The sequence below is a fragment of the Protobothrops mucrosquamatus genome, unplaced genomic scaffold, assembly GCF_001527695.2.
Source record: "Protobothrops mucrosquamatus isolate PMUCROS unplaced genomic scaffold, P.Mucros_1.0 scaffold_57, whole genome shotgun sequence".
Lineage (NCBI taxonomy): Eukaryota > Metazoa > Chordata > Lepidosauria > Squamata > Viperidae > Protobothrops > Protobothrops mucrosquamatus.
The window spans coordinates 3,102-11,549 of record NW_015386133.1 but is presented as its reverse complement, the minus strand read 5'-3'; the positions used below and the strand labels follow the sequence as shown (position 1 = coordinate 11,549).

The 8,448-nt window shown below is 34.9% G+C and overlaps 1 protein-coding gene across 1 annotated transcript in view; it reads right to left on the bottom strand.

Annotated features, from left to right (window-relative positions):
• The window catches only part of HNRNPLL (heterogeneous nuclear ribonucleoprotein L like), a 23,566-nt gene extending 15,896 nt beyond the window's left edge, over positions 1 to 7,670 (bottom strand). The window contains exons 1-4 of the mRNA XM_015812077.1: positions 7,433 to 7,670; positions 5,559 to 5,644; positions 4,344 to 4,440; positions 4,185 to 4,257 (exon numbers count right to left, since the gene is read on the bottom strand). Of these exons, the coding sequence (XP_015667563.1) occupies positions 4,185 to 4,257; positions 4,344 to 4,440; positions 5,559 to 5,644; positions 7,433 to 7,663 (487 nt within the window). The 5' untranslated portion in view covers positions 7,664 to 7,670. The remainder of the gene's footprint in view (positions 1 to 4,184; positions 4,258 to 4,343; positions 4,441 to 5,558; positions 5,645 to 7,432) is intronic.
• Positions 7,671 to 8,448: the final 778 nt, after the last annotated feature.

The window sequence follows — 8,448 nt, the reverse complement described above, 5'->3', positions numbered from 1 at the left end:
GCCATCACTGATATAGAGCTTGGCAATTACTTTTCCCCTTATTTTAGATATATTATTATTTGGCTTAGATGTAATTGCATTCACCACCAATAATCACTTCTTGTATATATAATTTTTAAAAATGATAATCCCTCAGAGATGCTGCAATGGATTCTGTATCGAGCACTTCTAAGATCCTTTCCAACTCTATGACTCATAAAACATAGCAATAAAAATCACAGTATCCTTCCTATAAAACATCCACTAGATTTTATGTTCATGCTACAACTATACAAAAAATCATTTAGAGAATTAAAAATAATTTCTAACCAACAACTGAAAATGAAATATGAAAAAATTCTCAGTTAAAAAAAAATAAAGATGCTACGACTCTTGATAACCATATAGGCTTTAACTAAAAACAAAAACAGGTACGTTTTATTTGTCTGGTATATATTTCTATGTAACTATAAAGTATGCATCTATGGAAAACAGAGCAGTTGTACCAATATAGACAACAGGATCTATATGCAATACAACTGACAAGATTTCAGCTAGCACGTTTATATTAGGTTCCTCAATGTAATGCTGTAACACAATACCCTTGATGAAAAAAGGAAATCCAAACCAGTTCAAATATTCAAAATTATCTGCTTAATGTAAAAAATAAAAAACTCCAAGTTGTGCTTGATTTCTGGTAATTTCATGCCCAAGAACATGTAGCTTTCTTGTTAACGGGTTTTGTTTTTTTTTGTTTTTTTTTGGGGGGGGGGGTTTGTTCAAATTTGCAGCCGGTCTAAACTGACAGATCCCTATCACAGCCGGTCTAAACTGACAGATCCCTATCACTAAACCCACCAAGCTGCTTAGCTTAAAAGCCTAGACAAGATTAGCCGACTGTGCCAGAGAATTATAAGGCTAAAACAAATCTTAAGTATTTCTGAAATAAGGTCAAGATACCAATGTAACAAAACATACAGTAATTAATACAGCCAAAAGCACTGGCTGAGAAGAGGAGAGGCACAGAAAGTAACCTGTTCCTGAGATACTTTCATCATTCTTCTCCTAAGATAATAGGAGTACTGCCTCATTGTACTGATGAGTACTGTCCAAAATAAATGAGTGATTTTCCATACTGAGGAAGTTGCCCACTCATTGGCAGTTGGTTTATTGCTCACATTATGTCAGGAACTGCCGGCCCGCGGGCTGGATGTGTCATGCCGAAACCGCACCCACCCCATTGCCTGCAATGGAAAAAAAGTCGCGATACGTCACGACACATCATGTGACGTTGCGAGTTTGACACCCCTGCATTATGTTCTCTGATGATTCATTAAAATTGATATAGACAGTAGCTTTTATTAATTGTTAATTATAAAAATAAAAAAGCTATAATTGTCTATCTACAGAAAATACGGTGCAGGTTTTCCCATTACAATTTGAAAGTAATGCTACATACAGATAGTCTTCAACCTGTGACTACAATTGGAACTTAGTAATGAAATTCATTACTAAGCAATGCACTCATAAAGCAAGACATCATGTAATTGCATCTCTTAGCAACTGCAACCTCCACATTCCCAATTGCTGTTGTTAACTGAGAAACACAGGTTAAGCAGAGGGAGTCCCAGGTAAGGAGTGAGGTGGGGGAGGCCTGGCACAAGCCACACAAATGTTGGAGGGGGTGCTGCAATGTGGTGCAAAACTGCAGTTGTTCCTAGAAGTCTCAGCCTGTCCCGGCAGCATGGCACAAAGCTACTGTGCCCCAGGAAGCCTTAGGTGCTCCACCTGGCCCAGCAGCACTTATGACAACAGGGGCATTGCAACTTCTCTCAGCCACTCCCCCCCCATCTATACTCTTTGAGCTACACTGGACAGTGCTACTTGGCAGCATCAGCAACAGGGATGAAACTGAAGCGGAGGCCTCAGCCAGATACCATTGACTCCAGGCCTCTACTTCAACCCAGCACCACAGCTGCAACCAAGAAATGTTGCCTCAAGCCCTACTCCGTGGCCAGCCAGCCCACCACCATTGTGCAAAGTTCCAGTTGCCCCCACAGCCCTGTGCTTCACAGGTTCTGCCATGCTCAGCTAATCTTCGCCATTTTACTCCTGCTAACGAGGCATGCCCTAACTGTACTGTATGCAAGCTGATGCTAGCAGTTCCAGGCCTTCTCCCCAAGGCCATACACTCCATTCTCACAATCCTTTGGAAATCTACCCTAGGTCTCGCAAAAATGAATACATTATTTGGAGAATGGCAGAAACCCCATTCTTGCCCCAGTATCACCTTTGATGAGAAGTACCACTGCATAGAACAGCCAAAAGAGCATAAATGGGTAGGGGAGTTGCAACAGGGCTATAGTCATAAGTGTGGGTGGGCTGCCAAGCACCCTAATTTTGGTCACATGACTATGGGGATGCTGCAACAACCATAATTTTGAGCATGGACATCCATTTTTTCCAGTACCATCTTAATTCTAAACGGTCATTGAACAAAAAACTACTGAGAATTAGCTATGGTAGTACAGGTAGTACTTCTTCCTGTCTGAGAATAGGACTAGGAATCACCTGAATTAATTTAAGGAAAAGCAATTATGTGGGTGTATTTAAACAACAAGCTGCACATATTCAAAGATATCTCAGTGCTACATAAGCAAACCCACATTTGAGAACTGAAATGATGTTCAAAAAAAGTTAAAAATAAGAAGCAGGCCTTACTATTCAAAGAAAAGTCAAATGCCACACTAAACATCAAATTATTTGATACATCTATGTTATTTTCCTTCAAGGAAAGATTTCTTATTTCTCACAGTTTCATTTACCAGGACAGGCCACAGTCTCTAAACAGAATCTGAATTGAATGTGTGAACTTAGTATCTTAAATAGTTATGTTATGTGGCAATTTGAAACAGAGTTTAAGTTTTACCATAGCATTGTGGTTGAATAATCTGCTAACCAATAGCATAGCCCCCTTATTAACTTTTTACAAATACTTAATTCTTCATTCCAAAGCCTACATTTTAATACTGTAGTACATTTCACAATCAAAGTACTATCTATAAAATGCAACTTTTAGTTAAAACTTAAAGCAAGCCAAGACCTAATATTAATAGTACATTTTTACAGTCAAAATACCTAAAAAATCCAATCCTGTGATAATTATTGAAGTCAAATCTTATTTCATGTTCAAAATTTGCTAAATACTCTACCTTGATAAGTTTCCCAACTTCCTGCTATTAATGCCTAAAGTTTCAAGAAGTATATACAGCAAATTATACATGTCATTAGAAATTACAGAGAAGTACAGAATAAGATTTTTTTTTTTACACTTTCATGCAGGTTTTTTTTTACTGATGTAAACAATGTCCCTGCTATGCTTTGCAGTTAAAAAAAAAGAATGAAATATACTTAGGGTAATGTAGCAAAACCTGAGGAACTTGCCTGACAGGTTGCTGCAAAATTTCAATTTATTTTTAAGTAGTTATGATCCTTTAGACAACATTTACATTGGAAAACCTATCTTACATACAACCAAAACAATTACCACAATGTACAGGAGATAAACAAGACTTGGAATCTTCCATATTGTACTGCTTTGTTTTAGGGATATAAGACTGGAACCATATGCAAGCTGATTATAATGGGTACAGTCTACCATGGTATTCATGACATGAAACCGGAAGTATTGTAAGTATCCTTCTTGACATGCTTGTAGTGATGATGCATGCAGTATGCAGTCAAGGTGAATTGCAAGTCTGAGATTTTTCAGAGGGCCATTTGATGATGCCGATGTGGTGCATGATGAAGTGTAGAGTCAGCCTGCTGGAGTCCTCTATCCTTCTTAATGCCTTGTCCACCATATGGGAAAATTCCTTTCCATGGAGAAGCAGCGTGCAAGTTTGTAGTTTGTAAGGAAAAGTCTGCATCAGTGTCCTCTCCTCCAAAGAGTGAGAGCTGCTTGGAGAAATGCAAATCCTTGTACTGCAAACATGCTTGCATGTATGGGTTCCTTCATGGCCTAAACAATTCAGTATACCACCAGGGGCCACTAAGGTTGAAAGTTATTCTTTTCCAGGATTACAAAGCTTTAACAAAAGTTCCACCAGCAATATTTGGCTTGAAATGACTACTGCATTAAAGAAACTGTCTACATATGTATATATATATATGTATATGGTAGATACAATTACCCAAACACTTACCTCGTCTGCCCAGATATGGCTTAGTATAATCCCAACTATCATTGTCATTTCGAATAACATTAAGTCGAGTTGGCTGTTAAGATAAAAGCAAAACAGTGAATTTTAATAATTGCTTTTTCTCCTACAAAATAGAGAGGCTTAAGAAGATAAAAACTTTACCCTTGCATATTCAATTTTTAATGTACAGCATCCTGCATATATATCCGCTCCATTGAGTGCAGCTTTTGCTTTCTGAGCACAAAGAACTGATTCAAACATAAGACATGTTAAGGATCTTTAGTCAGTCTTTAAAATAAAGCAATTACAAGACAAAATATTTTACTTTTCTTGAGACATCGACACGATCTTCAGTGAGTCTTAGGTAAATTGACTCCATGACTGTTGTCATTTAGATCTAAACGACCATCTAAAGAACAACTAACGGTCCCAATTTATCAGAGTCAACAATAGTTATGGTTCTTACTTTACTGTAAGTCGGATGTAATATAACGATTTCCTCTGTCAGACCCCACCAAAAGAATTGTTTCTTTGTGCTTCACATTTCAGAATTCATAACTCTTTAAATATATATGTCTTTTGTATTTAACTTTGATTAGAAGATTGCAAAAAAAAAAAAATCTAATCAAGCCCTGTATTCCTGAAGTCCTCTCTTTCCTATTTTATACATAAGGTAACATTTGTTTCTGATTTATTTAAGTACAATTCTTGGAGACAAATGTGAGGAAAGTGTAATTTTATGCATTATTTTTTCATAAGCTGCAAGGCTATCTCTACTTATTCAGGCCTACAAAGGTTCAGTTTGCATCCATCTGGATCTCACTGCCAATAGATGTCAGAATAAAACTGTTCTACGGAGCATTTAAGGAATAATTTATAGTTGTTATTTATGTCTACAGAGATTCTCATTCATCCAGGTCATGGTTGTCCCAAAGGTGCTTTTCCAAAAGGCAACTATATTTTCTTGGTTGTTTTTCTTTGAAAACATTTCACTTTTTAACCAAGAAGCTTCAGTTCAATTCAGAGAAAATACCAAGAAAGTTCAGTTGTCTTTTGAAAAAACACCTTTGGGCTGTTATTTACATTGGGGCTGGCACTGTTTTATTGCTGTTTTATTTTGTTTAATCTTTGGATTTTACATTTTGGTTTTTTTTGTTGTTCTAATTCAGTGGTTACATAAATATAAATGCAGAATAAACAAACAAGTAAATAAGCTTTCTGGTAAGTTCCTGTGCTATAGCATAACAATGCAGTAATAAAATTGGATAACAAAAACATCTGCAATAGAACTGCCATGCTCAGAGAGCACTAAGGACTCCACAGTTCAATCCTGAGCTACGTATATTTTCTTCTATTAGAAGAGTAATAAAAGGATATTCAACCATGGCTTGTATTCCATTTCTCTTGAATATGACAATACGTTGTACTTTCCCAACAGGGTTGCATACTGTGTACAAGACATCCTACAAAACAGAGCAGTTGTTTTATCTTACAAGATTATTCAAAATGTTAACAAATAAAAATACACGCAACTATTAAAAAGCCATTCTGACAAAAAAAAAAGTCAAAATACTGTAATGCAATTCAGAAAAAAAAGTTTAAATTCAGTTTCACTACACATACTTCAAATATTTTGCATGCTGCACTGGTAGCTTTGCAAAGTTAGTATGCCCAATATTTGTACCATTTATAAAATAGAACAGAACAAAATGAAGGAAAAATAATTATTTCCCATCCAAATAATGCTGAAAAATGTTGACCTAATCTATTATAACGTTTTCACTATTTATTTATTTATTTATTTATTTTATATGCTGCCAATCTCACCTAGAGGCGACAGCCTATAACCAAATAAAACCACAAGATAAAATTTTAAAACATTAAAATAATATTAACATTAAAATTGACTTAAAAATAACAAAGATGGCAAAGAAGGGAACAAGATGCATATGGGGAGGAGGTGGGGTCTTATCCCAGTCCATTAATCACCTCCAGTATGATACACTCCATTGGGACCTTGTTTTGGCCAGGATTATGGGAACAAAGAGATTACAGGACCGTCCTTGGAAAAGTTACAAGATCTAAGTGGCAATAAGTTAAAAGTATATATATATTTATATATAATGTCATGAGAACTGAATTCAACTCAAATTCAACAGAACTCTGCTTCCAAGCAAAGTGTTCTGGCTCTCCTGAAATCTCTCCACAACTGTCTTCACTTCACATAATGGAGTTGTGTCCTTCACTTTACACAAGAAATCTATGGTTCAGTGTTATTCATTTTAAATAATGTTAAAATGGGATTACATAATAAATATAGGTGGTTTTTCATCCACATTCTTCCTATACAGAAATGCAGTTATTTGTTAATGTATGGAACTTATATACTGTTTCAATCATAATAATGAATCCAGTAATGAGAAGGACTCCTCAGTGCACTCTGAGCTTGGTTGTTTGCCTGCAGACATTTCATTACCTGACTAGGTAACATCAACACATTGATGATGTTATCTAGTTGGGTAATGAAATGTCTGCCAGTAAACAACCAGGTTCAGAAAACATCAAAGATTCCACAGTTCAATTCTGAGTCACATATGTTCACTTTCATGAGAAGGAAGATAAGACAAAATGAAAAACAGCTTTCCATTCTAAACATATATTAAATATTTACTTTGAAATCATTTAGCTTTGACTTTAGTAGAAAATAATGTTTACTTATAAAACTTAAAACCAATGAGATTCATTAAGACTACTAAAATTAGAGGACAGAATGTCAAAAGTAACTAACAAAAACAGGAAACGAAATCTGAATTAAAAAAAACATAATATACTGAGAACTCTAATAAATAATATATTACAAGACACTGTTAAACAGGAAACTATTTCATCATTATCTCTTTTCCCATAAGCTATGGGTTGCTTAAGTGGCTTGCAAAAACTGTAACACAGGCCAAAAAAGGATTAATCGCTAATTTTATAGTTCAGCCAAATTATTTTCTACAACCAAAGTAATACTGCTGCGGCATAAATGAGACCATACTTTCCCAGTTTTACAGAACAAAATATACTAAAAAGAACACATGCATATACATGAGGATGCTTTCACATTCATTATAAACCAGAAGGAACACTCTGAGATCCTGCCAATGTAAAAAGTAGGCAGGGAGGCGCAAGCTTGCCACAAGCAAGCATAGTATAGGGCAATACAAAGCACCAAGGTAATTGTGATTTACGCTGTAAAGCAGACATACCACAGTAATTGGATATAAAGGATTCTGAATTGATAACAGCAGAACTTTGTTCCCACCAGATGGGTCATCAGTATTTCCTGGACGAGTTATTCTTTTGCTTGTAGAGTAATTGAAAAATGCTTGCTGTCCTGCTATGTATACTGGCTCATCTGCTGCAAAAGTAACACACTTTTTGGCACTTTCAATATCCTCAAATTCTACCAAAGCTTGACGTTTAAATGGCATCATCATCACATAACTACAAGAAAAAAGCAGCAAAACAACTAATTAGTTATGATAATTTAATTTAGCAATTAAGCTAAAGCAAAATTGATATAACTTAATATACAATTCTTACTGCCAAATGCACAAGGCAATTTAATTTCTTAAAAGTCGAGTATAACATAAACTATCAAATTAAATTATATCTTTTAAATTATATCTTTTAAATAACTAACTATAAATAGCCTATTAAAATTTTGATCATGAACAATTTCATGTTATTATTTCAAATTAGCTGCTATGAAACATATTTATAAAAACAATACACATAAAACAAGTCTAAATTATTTCACACAGCTTGTCATGGAATATTTTTCACTAATCTGACAAAATCTGCATATGTCTGGGGGCAAGGATCAGCGGATATGAATCACACTGGCTCAATACTCAGATTATGAAGAATCCTCTTAAACATGTTCTTTATTCAATTTAGAAAAATAATTCATTAAGGTTGCAAGTTCTACAGTTTTACATTATATCCAAACATGTCTTGATTTTAGAGACTGTTTAGAAATCACTGATCATAGCTTCTTCATTCTAATGTAATGAAATTCTATTGGCTGGTTTGTGCATAATATTATGCCATAATGTGATGAACTATTTTTAACAGCTTGAGCTATATTAGATCATTTCAACAAGCCATAAAAATTGTCTTAGCCTTTTATATAAATTCAGCCACAGCAAAATGCATTTCCCTTTTATAACTTTTTAAAAAATCATTAAACCTACCATATAGTCCCAAATTTTTCAAGAGC